The sequence below is a fragment of the Pocillopora verrucosa genome, chromosome 12 (assembly GCF_036669915.1).
Source record: "Pocillopora verrucosa isolate sample1 chromosome 12, ASM3666991v2, whole genome shotgun sequence".
In the NCBI taxonomy this organism is placed as follows: Eukaryota; Metazoa; Cnidaria; class Anthozoa; order Scleractinia; family Pocilloporidae; genus Pocillopora; species Pocillopora verrucosa.
In genome coordinates, this window is record NC_089323.1 from 3,994,150 (window position 1) to 4,014,736 (window position 20,587).

Consider the following 20,587-nt stretch of genomic DNA (forward strand, 5'->3'; position numbering starts at 1 on the left):
CGGTTTTTTGGAACTGCTGGCAACACGGGATAACACTTCTTCACAGCAACCACCTAGCTAAGAAACAGTTAAATCTTATAATTCTTTATATCATCAACACTTAAAACTCCCTCAATACATCCTACTCGTTTTAAATTGATTGGTTAAACGAACTGTCTGTCGAAACTATTACATATATATACATATACACCTTCCTTGAAATTTTGGAGGGTATGCCTCGCGTAAATCAACCCCATAAAAGGTGTCAATCTGGCTGATAAATGTCATTTAAGAACGCGTTTGAAATAAGTGCTGATGAAACTTTCAAGGATGAAGACCTCTGTTAGTTTGTTATTTTTTTGATAAACGTCCATGTAGATTAAAAAGTAGATAGGAATTGGCCCGGAACGGTATGCCTAAACTGATTTTGAGGATATTTGTCGATCCGCAAAATGACGTTCCCGCTGAAAAATCGCGTTCGATAAAACATTGCGAAAGTCTGTTGTCTTCAGCCAAATGAAAAACTACAGAAGTGAATCAATTGCAAGCATACAGAGCACATTCTTTGTATTTGGACTCGCTCGAAACATCTATCGACTAGTCGCCTACCAGTTGTTTACCTTCTCTCTGTAAAACTACAGAGATAATCATGATGGAAAAAGGAAATAACAAAAAAAAAATATTCATTTCCTTCCTTTCTCCCTTTCTGTCCCTTCAGTAGAACGTCCGCCCATCAGGCTGATGTTTCACTCATTTAGAGACATGCATAGACAGCTTACTTTTTTGCCCAAAAGGCACAAATTCTGCATTCGCATAAACAAAACTATCGCAAAATGTTCATACCACACCAAAAACAGTCTTGAAATACATTAAAAACAGTTACTATTCCGAACACATTTAACTGACAACTGAAAATTAGGTGAACGTAGATTTGAAGAAATTTTTAAAAAAATGTTTAACGTTTCGTTTTATTATTTGAAAACATCCCCCGATTGTTTTCTCTTCTTGTCGCATCTTATCAGAATTTATAAAAGGATTCATGACAGATGAAAAATGTTACTTGACTAAACCATCACACCCTTAGAGAGTCATATCAATATTTATTGATTATTCCATCCTCCTTAACTTATCTCAGTATCATTCGAACAGCAGCTGACTGTGATCTTAAATTCTTTTCTTACATTGTCCTCGTCTTTTTAAAATTTAAAGTTCCTCTAGTGAACACTAGGAAGCAAAAATTGATCGATGTATGGTTACGAATTGCCAAAAAGGATCGAAAAGTTTGAGTCATTAAAGCCTTTTAATACTGGGTAGCGGACATGCCTATTAACATGTCATTGGAATATTCTAAACATTATTGCTTCTTTTTTTTAAAATATGCATTTTTCTGTTTTTGAGACACTCAGAAAAATACTGTTTTAGGCTTTCTTGTGATTGGCAAATAAGGACCATTCATTGCCGTCACAATTATTTGAAATGAAATTTGAATTCGAAATTTAAACTTCAATTTAAAATTATCTGACTAAAGGTCTCGCTTCTTTTGCAAACATATACTAACACGACAAAATATCCTACATCTTCCGTATTTCTCTCTTCTCCGCACGCAGAGACTGCCGACCATCCGTTTCGAATTTTCCTTTTGGAATGTGTAATATGTGTCAATTCTATCTTATTTTTTCTTGCCCTTCAAATTTTTCTTTCAAACAAACGATTTATCCCAAAAGAAAACCATCTTAGAAACCGCGACGGTCGATTTCCTTGGTTTTTTTAGAACCTTTATTCTTTATTATTCGTTGTACTCTGTCAGCGACGACTGACCCCCTTTAGTTCTGAACTGGAAACCATGGGATCCTCCAAAGTCTTCCTCGGGTTCTACTAGATTCTGTTACTTCTTAGAATACATTTTTAAATTCCACGGATCTGAAATCGGAGAGGTATTTGCTCCCAAAAAGCATAAATGTTCGCCCATTGTATAACGAAAAACCTCTGAGATAAAAGTCAAAACCCGTTATAATCTCCGTACATATAAAATCATGGAAACTATCAAGGTCGGTGGACTTAGATCCTAAGTAATTTCAAACAATGTCTCATTGATGTCTCGTTATTGAAAAACATCTAGAAGTTATTTTCTCTTATCTAGGAGCTACATGGAATGTGCAGACTGAATGTGAGTCGTAAATACACGTGTTTTTGGGCTCCTGACTATTTATTGCGTTTTAACTCTTACTGACTGCTTTCTTCTAAAATGTTTCTACCGAATCGATCATACTACTTGGTGCGATGGTTTGGACTGTCCAGTTCAACATTACAACGCTTCGCCTGTCCTGTTGAAGAGAAAGGATTCTGGCCAAATCGATTCGGGTAGCCGCCATATTGAGCATATCGCGGGAATACGGAACCCACGAAGGCATATATTTTCCAAATCTAGACACAGATATTATCAAAATGCGAATTCCACGTTTCAGTGACAGAGGCTGTTAAAGTGTGGTGATATTAATCCTAATCCAGGCCCCACGAAGTATCCATGTGCTTGTTGTGAGAGGCCATGTAAGAACAATCAGCAAGCCTTACAATGCGACGGTTGCAACTCGTGGTGCCATGCTAAATGTACTCGTGTTTCTCAAGACGAATACAACCGGTTATCAAGTACTGATGATACCTGGTACTGCAATGCCTGTACTTTTAAATGGCTTTCAGACTCATTCTTTTCTGATTCAACCGAGGACTCGCTTAACAATTCGAACTCTACGAACTCTGACACCTCTGAACCCAATGTCATTGCTGACGACAAGGCCAGTATCGCGGCTTACTACAAGTTTAACCTGTCAATCGCTCATCAAAATATCAACAGTCTTCAAAACAAAATGGACGAAATAAGGGTTCTACTGAATCAGGAACTATTTGACATCTTAGTTCTAACTGAAACAAAGATTGACTCCAGTTACAACAACTCGCTTTTTCAACATCCTTTGTATAGGATAATTAGACGCGACAGGAAAAAGGGCGGCGGTGGCATAATGGTTTACATCAAACATAGCGTCTCTGCTTGCAGACGCAGGAAGCTAGAGCCTGTGGATATCGAAGCTGTTTGCATCGATGTAAAGGGTAGGGGAAATACCTGGTTTTCTCTTCTCGCCTGTTACAGATCTCCAAACAAAAATAAACCGACGGAATTTTTGTCAACTCTCTATTCTACGACCGAAAATCTGTACAATCACCGTAATGAATTACTCATTATTGGTGACCTAAACTTCAACATGCTCAACAATGATAGCTGTTCTCCTGACAACCGGCTATCTGAATACTGTGACCGTTTTCAACTAACAAACATTGTAACTGTGCCTACCCGAATAACGGATACATCGAGTACACTTCTTGATGTTATACTGACAACTCATCCGCAACGATTCTGCTATACTACGACCTTACAACTCGGTATCAGTGATCATGACATGGTTGTCACAATTTGTAAGTGGAAGCTTCCTAAACCTCCACCAAAGCTTATTAGTTATAGTTCGATGAAACGGTTCGACACTGATATTTTTCTCCAGGATCTAAACAGTGTCCCCTGGGACTGTGCGTTTATTCACGATGATATCAACGACATTTGGGCGACCTGGTATAAATTATTTACTGAAGTGATTGATTGTCACGCATCACTTAAGAAGAAATTAGTACGCGGCAATGCCGTTTCATGAATGACACCAAAAATTATCCAGGCTATAAACACTAGAAATCGTCTCCACACAAGGTTTTCTAAGAAGAAAACATCTGAAAATTCGGAGACCTACGGGAAACAACGGAACCTTGTCACATCCTTAAAACGTTCTTCCCTCAAGTCTTGCTGCATTAATGTATCCACAAACTCCGAACACCCCGGGGAATTTTGGAAGAAATTTCATTGTTTACTCCCAAGTAAAGACAGAGGTAACAGCCATGTTCAGCTGATTAAAGACGGGCGCCTCATCACTGATAGTGCTGATATCGCCAATCTTCTAGATGATTATTTCATTAATGCAGTACCTAGACCGGCTAGCCACATGCCCAACTTACAGCCAGAAGAGTTCAAGACACATCCAAGTGTTGTATCCATTGGACAGAAGCTTGAAAGACAAACGAGCTTCTCATTTACTCCTGTTCAGGACTCCTATATCAAAAGGATACTTTCTACTATCAAAATCAACAAAGCCACCGGTGCTGACGGAATCTCTCCACGCCTGCTGAAACTTGTTGGGCCAAGAATTTTCAGTTCTCTCACAAAATTAATCAACCAGTGCATTGTTAGTGGCTCCTGGCCTACAGATTGGAAAACCTCTATTGTCTCCCCGATCTATAAAAAAGGTTCTGAGACTTTAAAATCTAATTACCGCCCTGTATCTGTATCATCGGCTGTTTCAAAGGTAGCGGAAAGAGTTATCTTTAATCAGTTATATGAGTTTTCTCTTGACTTTCTCAGCGGGAATTTGTCTGGTTTCTTGAAAGGACACTCATGTACGACAGCCCTTCTCAAGACATTCGAAGACATTAGGAAAAAAGTAGACTCTAGCGAACACTCTGCAGCAATTACCATAGATCTCTCCAAAGCATTGACTCTATCAATCATGATTTGCTTCTTGCAAAGCTGTCAGCTTATGGTGTAACTAAAGACGCCTTACAACTTCTACGTTCTTACTTGACTGACCGTAAGCAACATGTCAAGACTGACGGTATTTTGTCGGATTTGCAAATTATGAGGTGTGGAGTTCCTCAAGGCTCAATCTTGCGCCCCCTTCTCTTCAATATATATATGAACGATGTGAATTTTTCAGATATTTCGTGCTCTTTAAGATTTTATGCCGATGATACTACTGGGTACTCTTCAAACCTTTGTCCATCTACCTTGCAAATAAATCTACAAAACAACGTTGGTCTTCTCGCTTCCTGGTTTTGTGAGAACTTTCTGGCGATCAATCATAGTAAATCTCAATCCATTGTTTTTTAACAGAGCAACTTTACCAACGCCCTTTGTTATCGACAGTAATGAACTGGATTACGTTACACATATCAAGCTTCTTGGAGTAGTCATCGACAATTCACTCTCTTTCAACGTACACATTAAAGAAGTTTGCCGGAAAGTGAACACAAAAGTTTCAATTCTCCGTCGCATTCGTAAATTTATACCCTCAGATGTGATGATTAAATTGTACAAAGCTTTCATTCTCCCTCACTTCGAATATGCATCACCACTGTTTATAGGTCTAAGTAAGGGTCTGTCTGTGAAACTGGAGTCAACCAACGCATTCGCTCTGAGGACTCTTCTCAATTATTCTAAATGGACTGCTTACGAAGAGTTATTGAAAACTGCAAATATTAAAAGTTCAGAACATCGACGCATAGAACAAGCACTTATACTTGTCTATAAAATTATTCATAACCAGACACCGAACTACATTCAGGAAATGTTTTCCCTGCGAAGTAATGGTTACAGCCTTCGTGGCCATCTTAAAGTTGTTCTTCCAAGACCAACCTCATCTTATATGCAACATTCTTTTACGTACCAGGCTAGCAAACAATGGAACAATCTGACAGACAAAATAAGGATGTCGGAATCCCTTTCTATATTTAGGAAAAATTTGCAAGACATACAGTTGTCCTCATCGTATGACTGCAGCTGTTTGTTTTGTAAACAAATAGTCTAGTCACCGATATTCCCTTTTATTAAATTATTGATTACTTTAATAGCAATTATTCATTCTAGATAATTAATTTTTATTTCTTACCTATTACTTATTACTTATACATGTAAATTATGTCAATTTTTTATGGCACGTTTGCATTTAAACGAGCTATTCGCTCATATGCGATATGTGGTTAAATAAAGTTACTTACTTACTTACTTATGAGAGGTGAGAAATATAAAATAATTAGCCCAAGAAACCGTCCATCCAATTTTCATCTTTATTGACTTTCCTGACCTAAAAAAAATACCTCTCATTCACTATTTACTCTTTCTCTTTCAAGGCTAAAACAGTTCATTTCGTTTAATTCTTATAAATTGTGCGCTTATAGTGGGGGACTTCCCGTACTTTTATACCCCTTTACCTCACGACCCCCACCCTTTACTGTGTTGCTCCCGTCTTCAAGAGGATCAGAGACCTGGGTTTAACTTTCAAACTGTGCCAAAACTTAACTTTCTTGTTCATTTTCTGGCTTTTGTTTTGGCGGGGGAATCATTGGGTCCCGATGAAAGTTATTACAGGTCAGTTTTCTTAATTGACAGCACACACTGCTGGTGATTCCTCACCCAAAGCGTCCTACTTCAAAGTTGAAAAATGTGGCGATCTTTTCCTTGAGAGAAATAAAATGCATGTACTACGCACTTTTGGCAACTGCGAATATGTTAAATTACCGTGTATAGTACAGTCATCACAGGAAATCACGCCTATCGTGTAATCCTTCGCTATCAATTTTTCTTCGTTGTCTATAAAATCCGATCTGATAGTTTGCCATGCTGTTTGACTCACTATCCTTATGGGAAGTGCTTTAGCCTTGTCCAAAAAAAAAAAATTGCGTTGGAAAGGGAACCATTCCGCACTCTCTGGCGCGCTCACTAAAAGCGGCTTTCCTTTGAAACAAGTTTGCATCATGAGGCAAATCTTCAGTAATTTGGGATGTGCAATCGTATGGAGCGAGCTCCCAGGAAGGTCTTTCATGAACGAATTTTTCGTTGCCACACCAAAAAATACTGAGGCCGATTAATTTAGTCTTTGACGACAATTGACCTGAATGACCCTGAATCGTTTTTTTTTTTTTTTTTTTTTTTTTTTTCTGGAAATTTTCGACAGCTACAGCTTACCAGACGCTGAAGTATAAGACCTATGACATAATCAAACTGAAGGTATTTCCAAATTTACTGGAAGTAATACTGTAATGAATATGACTGAAAACGAACCTATTCATAGCTGATGAGAATGATAAATGATTTTTGAGGCTAAAAAGCTTTACGAAGAATTCATTTCACTCCGGTGCCAATTTTTAGACAACACGACATGACTTAATACTACCAGGACAGGACAAATTAGCAATCATTTTCGGGCTTTGCAATTAAAAAAGTTACTCATACCAAAAGTAACCGTAAATTGAAAGCTAAAGTTATGATAAAGTTACTCTAAAAAACAATCAAAATTATCGGTGTCGCAGCTGATACTTATGAAAGTGAAACGACAAAAAACAGTGAAAAACATTTGGCACTTTTCCCTTAAAAACACCTTGACTTATTTAAAACCTCATTCTGCACGTTTTTGACCATTTAAGAAATAGAGAAACGTCATGACTTATCTTATACGAGACTCTCCAGGCTTATCGAAATGAAAAGGAAAACTTTTAATTAAAGAATTTTTGTGTGCTCGTATGCCCGTCTATCGCATCCTATTTAAGTTGAAATTTTCAACAGTTAGAGGTCATATGATAAAATGCTTATTGATCGAATTTGGTGGGGTCGAACAGGAAAGTATTTGGCTCTCGGTTATGAAGCAAGGTTAGTAGGTCGTGACCTAGAGCCAAGTATTTTTTTCCGTCTCGCCCTACCACTCAATCACTAAATACACAATATTTCGGTTTTTTTACTTGGCACGTTTATCACTCATGATGTAATTAAAAATGAAAAACGAAAAGTGTTATTCTTTTTTGAATAAGGAACGTCAGGCTTTAGTGTTTACCCCTTTGAAATGTTTGATTTTCATCACGAGATCTATCACAGTACAACCTAAGTAAGTTTCTCTCTTGAAATGGTAAGCTATTAATCCATCTTTGCGTTATAATCAACTCATTGTCTTCGTGAATTTTCATTTTCAAGCAGGAGTTATTTACATTATCGAAACCAAAATTGCTAAAATACTGAGTGACTGTATTTCGATTTGGCACGTCACACTTTAATAACTAATGATGGATTTTAGCAGCCAAAAAGGAAATATCTTACTCGGTTTAACCGAAATGTCAGACTTCAGTGTTCATCCCTTTTGGACCGGTTGGATTTGAATCACGAGATTGAGAGTACAACTAAAGCTTCTGTCTTTAAACAGTAAGCTCTATGTGCGTGAACATTGACTCATTATATTCATTAAATTTTCATTTTCTCGGACTGAGTGGATCGGGTAATGTGCTCGAAAATAACAACATTACTGGTCTTACCTTTGAAGGCGTTGATCCAGTGACTGAGAGAGTAGCTTGACTTCCAGTAATAACCAATGGTTGATATTTCTTTTGGGGAAGGGGAGAGAGGTGGGGGAAATGGATTGGACTACAATTACGTTGAAGGATCCACGCATCTGTAAGGCACTCTCCTAAAGACTGCAAACGGCAATTTGCGCTCTTTAATATTAGTGTTTCCTGTTTTCCTCAGACAATTGCAAGAAACTTGCAACTAGAGGGCACTAACACCGAGCAATCATTTGAATGATAAAATTTCCTATGGCTGAGGTTCTTCCTTGTCTTCGAAAAATAACCAAAAAAAAAGCAAGCTTGACAAGCTTGCTTCCCGTTTAATTTAGTATTGACGTCAACATTACCTGAATTCTCGAAATTCGAGCAAATATCATTTTCCAAGGCCACACGGTCAAAGCCAAAAAAGGTGGAATTGGAGAATTATGGGCTCACTGTAGTAGAATGAGGTGACGGCTTTTACGGCTACAGGTTAAAACTTTGGCCATGTTACGGCGACCGATTAACATCATTCTATGAGTTGTTACCAGAAACTTATTTTGGAGGTTAAAATTTTATACGACTAACGGTTAAGTAATTGAACAATTTTTACGCTGAATGGTTAAATTTTTTTGGCCGTTTTATGGCTATCGGTTAACCCTATTGAGACCTTCGTATGATTTTATACGAACGGTTATTTGAGTATTTGAAATTGAAAATGATACAGGGGCGACGGATAAAATCCAAAAATGTTAATCGTTTCGTTTCGTCATTTGAAAACATCCCCCAATTATTTTCTCTTCTTGTCGCATCTTACCAGAATTTACAAAAGGAACCATGGCAGGTGCAAAATGTTACTTCATTAAACTATCACAATCTTAGAAAACCATTTCAATGTTTATTCATTATTCCATCCTCCTTAATTTCTCTCAGTCTCATTCGAACGGCAGCTGGTTGTGATCTTAGATTCTTCTCTTACGTTGTCTTCGTTTTTAAATTTAAAATTACTCGATTGTGAACGCTGAGAAGCTAAAATTGATCTATATATGATTAGATGCATGCCGATTAAAATGTCAAAATATTGGAATATTCAAGAATTTTTTTTCTTTTTTAATGTATATTTTTTGTTTTTGAGTCGCTCAGAAAAAAAGTTTTGGGCTTTCAAGTGATCGACAAATGAGGACCATTCATTGCATTCATAATTATTTGGAATTACAGTTTAATTCGAAATTTAAATTCATAAAAAATTATTCGGCTTAAGGTCTCGCTTCTTTTGCAAACATATAATAACATGAGAAAATATCCTATAATTCAATTCCGTATTTCTAATTTTTCTGCAAAATAATGTGGTGCGTATCGACCATTCGTTTCGAATTTTCCTGTTAATATGATCAATATGCCGTGTCACGGCAACTGGTATTTTTCCGCAATGTGGTGAGTATTGGCCATTCGTTTCGAATTTTCCTTTAAGAATGCTCAATACGAGTTAATTCTATCTTTTTTTTTCTTGCCCTTTAAATTTTCTTTCTGACAAACGATTTATTCAAAAAAGAAAGACATCTTAGAAACCGCGACGGTCAATTTCCCACTTTTCTTTTTTTTGTACTTTTTTTGTATTGGAAACTATGTGATTCCTCAAAATCATCCTCAGATTTTTCTAGATTTTTCTAGTTCCTACTAGAATAAATTTTAAAATTTTACGCATTTGGAATCGGCGAGACATTTGTTCCTGCAAAGCATAAATGACCTCCACTTGCATAACAAAAACTCTTACCGCAAAATCTGTACATTACACGGAAATCTGAAATAAAAGTCAAACCCGTTATAACCTCCGAACAGATAAAGTTCTTTAAAGTTACTCGGTGGACTTAGATCCCAAGTTATTTCAAACAATGTCTCATTGATGTCGCATTATTGAAAAACATCTAAAAGCTAATTATCTTCCCCCCGCATATGAAAAGAACGCAAATGAACTGCAACAGGTGAAAAATATAAAGTAACTAAACCAACGAACCGTTCATCCAATTCTCATCTTTACTGATTAACTTTCCTAACTTCTACAATATCTCCTGTTCGCTATTTACTCTTTCTCTTTCAAGGCTGAGACATATTCCCATCTAAAACAGTTCATTTCGTGCAATTCTTATAAATCGTGCGCTTATAATCAGGAGTAGTTTAGTATTCAACAGCGCATTGTTATTATAGGGCTAATTAGATCAATTTTAAAAACATGGAATAAGAAGAAGACAGCCTTAGCATTTGGCACGAAAACAAGCACCTTCTTCGCAGAGGCCTTGTCATACAGTATATTGGAAGAAAGTCAAACAGATAGCACCTCTCGGCATCTGGATGATATTAATTCTGCCTTTCAATTTGTCTTTTTGCCGACGGGGTTAGAATACTAAACAATGATACTGTGTTTTTATTTGATATTTATCAGCATAAATAGGCAAACATTAAAGCATCTAGAACACAGTAGATGCTGAAAAATCGTGTTTGTTTGATTCTATCTTCTTTTCCCTTCCCTTCAAATTACGCCTGGTTAATACAAGTCTTACACCTCCGGGAAAATAGATCTAAGTCCATGGAAAGCAAAGTGTTTGTCGGATTGTCTGCTTTACTGCTTGTCTCACTACTTTGACTTTCCAGCAGTAAAGAAACGGATTCAAAGTGGAGATAAAATACGTTAACATAACGGTAATTCCATCAATAACGACTTCATGTGAAGAATAAGTTTTCCTATAAATGATCACAAGCTTATTTGACCCCTTTACATCAATTTTCAAGCTACGCTAAGCACATTTTTTTCATTATTGTGATAAAAGCCCAATGATGTACCTAAATTGGTACTTACCGTATCAAACCATTGATTATGACAGGGTCAGCTTAATTTTTCTGTCGAGGTCGACGTGACTTCACATTAAAAGCGTTTTTGACGGAACAAACTAGTGAGCATCACTGCACAAACTGATAAAATAAAAACTTGTATTTATCTCCCACGCGTTTCGTCTGACAATAGAAGACTTCATCAAGGAGTTTTACAAGTAGGGTAAATGAGCTTTCTCGTGTACAAATAGTAAATAAGTTGTCTCTTATATTGAAGCCAGTGGATAGAATTCGCCAGGTGCGCCTACGGTGTTATACATGCGTTACATTTTTCGGACGTTATATGTACGAGTGCGTGATCCGTTTGAGGGTCACAGATTTAGTGGAAATATTTGACCCCTTTGCATCACGTAATGTCTCTAGTTTACAGAGGTCTTACGAAGCTTCATTACATGGATTTGCCTTCTGCGGGTGGAAGGCCGAAAGTGAATTTCTCGGGCGTAACTGCCTTTGATTTCCCAATTGATGTTGTTGCAAACACAGTTTTTGGGAGTCACGAAACAAAACAACTTATCAGGACCTAGTTTCATGTTCTAATGGAAATAAATAGCAAATAAAACACATTCTCTTAAGAACTAAAGTTATAAATGAGAGTGGTTCTTTGCAACAAATAGTGATAGAAAAGGTTTCAGTTCTGGTCAATATTGATTTTCCATAGCCTACTGAGGGAACGCGCTGAGGGAATAAAAAAAACATACATGTGTGATAATGCAAGGCAGAGAATAAAAATAGAAATAAAGAAAAAGGAGAAAGCATAGGAACCCGTGTTGCAGCGTGCAGATATATTTTGAGTCAGACCTACACACCTCAGCCCGACACCACGCAAAGAAACTCAAAAGAGCGCTGTATATGAACTAGCTTACACGTACACGCAGGAAAGGCCATGACAATCAGCGAAAATAATAGCAAATGCAGATATGATATTTGCATAAAAAACGAAGAAAACAGGCAAATAAGATAAAATAAGAATAAAGAACTTTCTAGAAGTGCCTTCTTAGAAAAAAAAAAAAAAAAAAAAAAAAAAGAGACAATTTTTACTTCTTATGAAAGGTCACGCAGTCACGTTACAAATACTATTTCTACGGGGAATTTCTTGATGGCGGAAAGTGGAAAAAACATTTTCCCGTCTTATTTTATGGAAACATGGCGCAGTTAATGAATTTTATGGGCCTATTGATGTTTCCTATAAAATAAATGGGGTAGAGTTTCCCGTCATCCGCGGTCTGGAAAAGCCGAAGTTGTTACACACGGGAACTTGAACGTCAACAAGCACGCGACATGTGACTTTAAAATATCCACTCCTGTTACAGTTTCCTTATTGTGAACTGTGCGATAATGATAATAAACAATCAAATTATAGACTAATGAATATTTTGTTCTGTAAAAAAGCCCTATTTCCTGATTTTAACAAATCTTTAAAGTAATAAACGACAGAAGAAAGAAACGTTATGATTTTTCCATCGATTTTTCGCCTACATGCATCTCTCTAAACGTGAAATTTTCCATTCCTAAATAAAATTTTTAAAGTTTTTCAAATTTTTATCTTTCTTGATCAATCATCTTGTATAAAGAGCTAAAAAAAACATGAAGGTTTATTTGGTCAAGTGACCGCCTTGAGCAAGAATTGCGTGACAGGTGTAGTTGAGAGAAACTTGTCACAGTCCCAGATTTTAAAAGGCATCCAAGACAAAAATACCGTGGTGCCTAAAAGATATTTTCAATGGCTGTCAGAGATGAAATTATGGATTATAAAGGGGAATCAAGATTAGTGTTGTAGCTTTCTGGCAAGGGGAGATATTTGAGCTCAAAGTTGTAAAATATTTGGATGAATTGCGCTTATAACAAGGAGCAGTTTAGTCCGCAATACTGGAATAGCGCGTTGTTACCATATGGCTTACTTGATCAATTTTAAAAACATGGAATGAGCAAAGCACAGCTTTAGGATTTGGCAAGAAAATGAGCAGCGAGTTTGCAGAGGCCCTGCCATGCAGTATATCAGAGGAAAGTCAAACAGATAGCACCTCTCAGCACTTGGGTGATATTAATTCTGCTTTTCAATTTGTCTTTTTGCCGACGGGGTTAGAATACTAAACAATTGTACTGTGTTTCTATTTGGTTTTTATTAGCATAAATAGGCAAACATTAGAGCATGCATTTTTAAATTTCAGGCATCTGGAATCGGAGAGACATTTGTTCCCGAAAAGCATAAATGATCTCCAATTGAGTAACTAAAACTCAACCCGCAATCTTAACATATTACAAGCAAATATTTCCGAGATAAAATCTCAACCGTTATAATAACCTAACATAGAGAATTATTCAAAATTATTCGGCGGACCTAGATTCCTAGTAATTTCAAACAATGTCTCATTGCTGTCTCGTTATTGAAAAACGTCTACAAGTTTTTTCTCTTCCTTTCGCGTCTGACAAGGACCCAAAAGAACTGCAACAGTTGAAAAATATAAAGTAAATAAACCAACAAACCGTCCATCCAATTTTCATCTTTATTAACTTCCTAACTTCTACAATTAGGAGCAGTTTAGACCACAATAGCGCGTTGTTATTTTATGGCTTACTAGATCGATTTTAAAAACTTGGAATGAGCAGCAGAAAGCCTTAGGATTTGGCGAGAAAATGAGAAAATGCCTATATTGGAGGAAAGTCAAACAAATAGCACCTCTGACGTCTGACTGATATTAATTCTGCCTTTCAATTTGTCTTTTTGCCAACGCGGTTAGAATTCTATATAATTGTACTGTGTTTTGATTTGATATCTGTTAGCTTAAATAGGCAAACACCAAAGCATCTTTAACACCAAAGATGCTGAAAAGTCGTGTTTGTACGGTTCTATCTTCTTTTTTCTTTCCCTTCAAATTACGCCTGATCTATACAGGTCTGACAACTCCAAGAAAATATATCTAAGTCAATGGAAAGCAAAGTGCTTGTTGGATTGTCTGCTTTACTGCTTGTCTCACTTCTCTGATTCTCCTGCAGTAAAGAAACGGGTTCAAAGTGGAGTTAAAATATGCTAAAATGGATGCAATTGCATCAATAACGACTAAACGAGAAGAATAAGTTTTGCTATGATTGATAACAACCAGTATTATAAATTTTGGTACATAACAAACAGCCAATGCTAACTGCACCCACAGTGTACTGCTTACTGCCTTCCTGTATCTTTCCATGTTCAGAGCAGTTTCTTGGCTCGGCTGTTGTTGAACATGATCTTGTACTTGAGCCTGATGATGTCTAAGAGTGCGAAATATCTTTGTGTACGAGGCAATTGAGATCACTGAGCATAACGCTATAACTATAATACTATACCAACGGATTATTCGAGAGTGTGAAATGGAAATTGATCCAGCGCCGACGGATAAGATCCAAAACGTAGCTGCAATGATGTATGTGCGCTTTAAAGTTACTATTTGTCTGTATCTTATTCCCAACAACAGAGCGAGAAGTCTGTCCACGCTTATGGCCGTCAACGTAAACAAAGACACTCAACATAATGCATAGCTTGATATGTAGATTGCGTCCATTGCATGTCGACAAAGACTCCAGTGTTTGTGAACTACCGATATCCAATAAGTAGCAGCGAGAGGCTGGGTAAAAAGACCAACCAACAGATCAGTTGTTGCCAGACAACGATACAAGAGTTTGGACGGTGGATGGAGGGAAGATTCCTTGTTGAGGGCAACAAGAATTAGAAAATTCCCAAGGAATGCTGTGATGGAGAGGAAAATGTTAACTACTGAGAAATAAATCGATTGTTATTGTAACCCAACTAACAAGGAGGAGGAGCATAGCGATACTTCATATGTTTCCGTCTGTGTTCCACCCTCTGTTGAGTTTGTCGTTGCAATCATGGTGCAGCTCTTAGAACGGTTTTTCTCCTTTCGCTACGGTTCTTCGGAACTGCTGGGAACACGGGATAATACTTCTTCACAGCAACCACCTGGCCAAAAAACAGTGAAATCTTATTTTTCTCTATATCCACGCTAAAAACCTCCTCAATGCATCCAACTTATATTAAATTGGTTGAACGAACTGGTAGTCGAGACAATTAGTTAACAATACACATAGACCTTTCTTGAAATTTGGAGGATGTGCCTTGCATCAATCAACCTCCCAACCCCATATGGTGTCCATCTGGTCGATAGATTTCATGCAAGAACGCATTTTAAATAAGAGCTGATAAAAATTTTAAGGTTAAGGACAACCGTTAGTTCCACATTAAAATAATAATAATAATAATAAAACAAAACAAAACATACAAACTTTTCCATACAAACTCAAATTATTTCCTTCCTTCATTCCTTTCTGTCCTGTAAGTAAAGCATCCCCCCTCCGGCTGATGTCTAGGACCTTTGATATCAAGAAATTTGGGGAAAATGTTTGACGTTTCGTTTCGTTATTTGAAAATATCCCGCAATTATTTTCTCTTGCTGTCGCAACTGATCAGAATTTATTAAAAGAACCATCTTCCCTAATTTCTCTCAGTCTCATTCGAACGGTCGCTGGTTGTGATCTTAAATTATTCTCTTGCATTGTCTTCGTTTTTAATTTTCTTTATGTCATCAACTCTAAAATCTTCCTCAGTGCATCCTACTCGTTTTAAATTGGTTGAGGGAACTGTTAACCGAGACTATTACATATTAATACATGTAAACCTTTCTTGGAATTTAGAGGGTATGCCTTGCATGAATCAACCCCCTAAAAGGTGTCCCTCGGGCTGATAAATTTTATTCAAGAATGCATTTTAAATAAGAGCTAATAAAACTCTCAAGGATGAAGACATCTGTTAGTTTGTTATTTTTTGATAAGCCTCTCTGTAGATACAGAAATAAGAATTGGCCCGGAACGGTATACCTGAATTAATTTTCAGGATATTTGTCGATCCGCAAAATGACGTTCCCGCTGAAAAATCGCATTCAATAAAAAATTGCGAAAGTCTGTTATCTTTTGCCAAATTATATGCTACGAAAGTGAATGAATTGCAAGTATCCAGAGTACATTCTTTGTCCTCGGACACACTGGAAAAATCTATCGATCAATCGCCTACCAGTTGTTTACCTCCTCTTTTTAAAACTATGGCGAAGACGGAAGAAGGAAAAAATTAAAAAAATAAATTATCTATTTCCTTCCTTTTTGACCCTTCGGTAGAACATTTGTCCTCAGCCTGATGTTTCACTGACGAAACTGTCCGTCATGTAGAGACGTACTAAATGTTTTTCCCACAAAGCACAAATTGTCTCCATCCGCAAATATAAATCTCTCGCAAAATGTTCATGCCACACGAAAAATAGTCTTGAATTAAATTGAAAACAGTTATAATTCCGAAAACATTTAACTGACAACTGAAAAATTAATCTATGGCCATTGATATCAAGAAATTTGAATTTTAAATTAACGTTTCGTTTCGTTATTTGAAAACATCCCTCAGTTATTTTCTCTTCTTGTCGCATCTGATCAGAATTTATAAAAAGGAACCATGACAGGTGAAAACTGCTACTTAATTAAACCATCACACTCTTAAACAGCCATTTATTTAATATTCCATCCTCCATAATTTCTCTCAGTCTTATTCCAACGGCAGCTAGTTGTGATCTTAAACTCTCTTCTTTGCTTCCTAAATTTAAAGTACTCGATAGTTATCGCATTTAACTGACAATTGAAAATTAATCTATGGACGTAGATGTCAAGAAATTTTTAAAAATAAAGTTTTGTTTTTTTTTTGCTATTTAAAAACATGCTTAATAGAGAATCAGAATTTGCAAAGGAACCATGAAAAGTGCAAAACTAAACTAACTGACCACCCCCCCCCCCACCCCCTTCCCCCTCTTAGTTACGCATTGGAAGCCATATGATTCTCCAAAATCTTCCTCAGATTCTCCTAGATCTTAGAATAAATTTTAGAATTTTATGCATCTGGAATCGGAAAGACATATGTTTCTGCAAAGCATTAATGATCCCCATTTGCACAAGAAAAACTCCCACCCTAATCTTTGCATATTACACGGAAATACCTCTGAGATAAAAGTCACAACCGTTAAAATCTCCGAACATATCAATTTATTCAAAATTATTCGGTGGACTTAGATTCCTAATAATTTCAGACAATATCTCATTGATATCTCGTTATTGAAAAACATCTACAAGCTAGTTTCTCTTCCTTTCGCTTCTGACAAGAACCTGAAGGAATTGCAACAGGTAATAAATGTAAAGTAACTAAACCAACAAACCGTCGATTTAAATTTCCATCTTTATAAACTTTCCTAACTTCTACAATATCTCGCATTCGCTATGTACCCTTTCTCTCTCAAGGCTGAGACATATTCTCATCTAAAAGAAATAATTTCGTTCAATTCTTATAAATCGTGCGCTTATAATCAGGAGCAGTTCAGTCCACAATAGCGCGTAGTTATTATATGGTTCACTACATCAATTTTAAAACACGAAATAATCAGGAGATAGCATTAGTATTTGACATGAAAAAACAGCGAGTTCACAGAGGCCCTGCCATAAAGTATGTCGGAGGAAAGTCAAACAGATAGCACCTCTCGGCATCTGGGTGATGTTAGTTCTGCCCGTTTCAATTTATCTTTTAGCCGACGGGGTTAGATTTCTAAACAATGGTATGGTGTTTTTATGTGATATTTATCAGCATAAATAGGCAAACATTAAGGCATCTAGAACACAGCAGATGCTGAAAAATTATTTTTGTTTCATTCTATCTTTTTTTCTCAGTCCCTTCAAATTACGCCTGATTAATGCAAGTTTGACTATTCCGTGAAATTATATCTAACTCCGTGGAAAGCAAAATGCTTGTCGGATTGTCTGCTTTACTGCTTTTCTCACTTCTCTGACTCTCCAGCAGTAAAGAAACGGGTTCAAAGTGGAATTGGAATATAATATAATACATGCAATTCCATCGATGACGACTACATGTAAAGAATAAGTTTTTCTATAATTGATCATAAGCAGCGTTATAAATTTTGGTACATAACAAACAGCTAATGCTAACTGCACCCACAGTGCACTGTTTGCTGCCTTCCTGTATCTTGCCATGTTCAGAGCAGTTGTTTGGCTCGGCTGTTGTTGAACATGATCTTGTACTCGAGCCTGATGATGTCTAAGAGTGCGAAAAATCTTTGTGTACGAGGCGATCGAGATCACCGAGCATGACGGTACAAAAATAATAGTACACCAAATAACTATTCGATGATGTGAAATGTAAAATGATCCAGCGGCGACGGATAAAATCCAAAAAGTAGCTGTAATGATACATGTGCGCTTTAAAGTTACTATTTGTCTGTTTCTTATTCCCAACAACAGAGCGAGAAGTCTATCCACGCTTATGGCCGTCAACGTCCACAAAGACACCCCACATAACGCATAGCTTGATATTAAGGCTGCGTCCTTTGCGTATTGACAAAGACTCCATTCTTCGTAAACCAAGGACATCCAATAAGTTGCAGCGAGAGGCTGGCTTACGAGACCAACCAACAGATCAGTTGTTGCCAAACAACGATACAAGAGTTTGGATGGTGGATGAAGGGAAGTTTCCTTGCTAAGGGCAACAAGGATGAAGGAATTCCCAAGAAATGCTGTGATGGAGAGGAAAATGTTAACTGCTGAGAAAGCAATCGATTGTTTTTGTTGTAACCCAGCTATCAAGGAGGGAGAGCATAGCAATACTTGATATGCTTCAGTCTGTGTTCCACCCTCTGTTGAGTTTGTCGTCGAAATCATAGTGCAGCACTTAGAACGGTTTTCCTCCCTTCGGTACGGTTTTTGGAATTACTGAGAAAACGGCATAATACTTCTTCACAGCAACCACCTGGCCATGAAACAGTTAAATCTTATTTTTCTTTATATCATCCACGCTAAAAACTTCCTCAATACATCCTACTTGTTTTAAATTGGTTGAACGAACGGTCAGTCCAGACAATTAGATAACAATACATATACACCTTTCTTGGAATTTAGAGGGTGTGCCTGACATCAATTAAGCCCCCAAACCCATTTAGTGTCCATCTGGTCGATAAATTTCACTCCAGAACGCATTTTAAATAAGAGCTAATAAAAATTTTAAAGTTAAAGACAACTGTTAGTTTAATATTAAAAGAAAAAACCTTTCTGTAGATAAACACATAGAAATTGCTCCGGAACGGTATACCTACATTGATTTTGAGGATAATTGTCGATCTGCAAAATTACAATCCCTCTGAAAAATCGGGATCAATAAAACATTGCGAAAGTCTGTTATCTTCAGCCAAATGATAATCTACAGAAGTGAATCAATTGCAAGTATCCAGAGCACATTCTGTGTTTTCCGACTTAATGGGAACATCTATCGACTAATGGCCTACCAGCTTTTTACCTTCTCTTTGTAAAACTATACAGAAGTTGGAATATTGAAAAACAAAAACAAAAAGAAAAAAAGGAAATAATAAAAAATGCAAATTATCTATTTCCTTCCTTCCTTCCTTTCTGTCCTTTCAGTTGAATATCCTTCCTCAGGCGGACGAGACTGTCAGTCATATAGGGACTGAGATGATTTTTTCCCACAAAGCAGAAATTGTCTCCATCCGCAAAAATAAAACTCCCGCAAAATGTTCATGCCACGCGAAAAACATTCTTAAAATAAATTCAAAACAGTTATTATTCCGAACACAATTAACTGACAGCTTAAAATTAATGTTTGGCCGTAGATTTCAAGAAATTTGAAAAAAAAGTGTTTGTCGTTTCGTTTCGTTATTTGAAAATATCCCGCATTTATTTTCTCTTCTTGTCGCATCTGATCAGAATTTATAACAGGAACCATAGCAGGTGCAAAATGTTACTTAACTAAACTATCACACCCTTGGAAAGCCATCTCAATATTCCTTCATTATTCCATCCTCTTTAATTTCTGTCTCATTCGAAAGGCAGCTGGTTGGGATCTTAAATTCTTTTCTTACATTGCCTTCGTTTGTTTAAATTTAAAGTTTCTCAAGCAAACGCTGAAAAGCCAAAATTGATCGATATATGGTTATGAATTTCCAAAATGCATCGGAAGTTTGATTCATACTTTGAAGTAAAATACTGGATGGAAGACATGCCTATTAAAATGTCAAATATTAGAATATTCAAGAAATTATTACTTTCTTTTTTTCGGAATTTGCATCTCTCTGTTTTTGAGTCACTCAAAAAAATATTTTGGGCTTTTTAGTGATCGGCAAATAAGGACCTTTCATTGCAGTCACAACTATTTAAAAATACATTTTAATTGCAAATTTGAACTAAAATCATTTAACTAAAGGTCTCGCTTCTTTTGCAAACATATAATAACACGAGAAAATACCCATATTTAAATTACGTATTTTTTTTCTTCTGCGATATAACTTGATGTGCACCGACCATTCGTTTCGAATTTTCCTTTTATATGTTTAACATGTGTCGCTTTTATCTTATTTTTTCTTGCCCTTCAAAGTTTCTTTCGGACAAACGATGTATCCTCAAAGGAAACCTATCTTAGAAACCGCAACGGTCAATTTCCGGC

The 20,587-nt window shown here is 36.7% G+C and overlaps 1 protein-coding gene and 1 pseudogene across 1 annotated transcript; both read right to left on the reverse strand.

Moving 5' to 3' along the window:
• Positions 1 to 13,602: 13,602 nt before the first annotated feature.
• On the reverse strand, positions 13,603 to 14,885 carry LOC136277407 (adenosine receptor A2a-like; annotated as a pseudogene).
• A 2,268-nt stretch (positions 14,886 to 17,153) lies between these two features.
• Positions 17,154 to 18,795, reverse strand: LOC136277487 (melanocyte-stimulating hormone receptor-like). Its single transcript, XM_066159669.1, has one exon. It carries the CDS (start codon positions 18,793 to 18,795, stop codon positions 17,845 to 17,847), a length of 951 nt encoding a protein of 316 aa, XP_066015766.1. The 3' UTR covers positions 17,154 to 17,844.
• Positions 18,796 to 20,587: the final 1,792 nt, after the last annotated feature.

Excerpts from the sequence above, each read along its gene's own strand:
- LOC136277487 (XM_066159669.1), bottom strand. The coding sequence starts at position 18,795 with ATGATTTCGACGACAAACTCAACAGAGGGTGGAACACAGACTGAAGCA.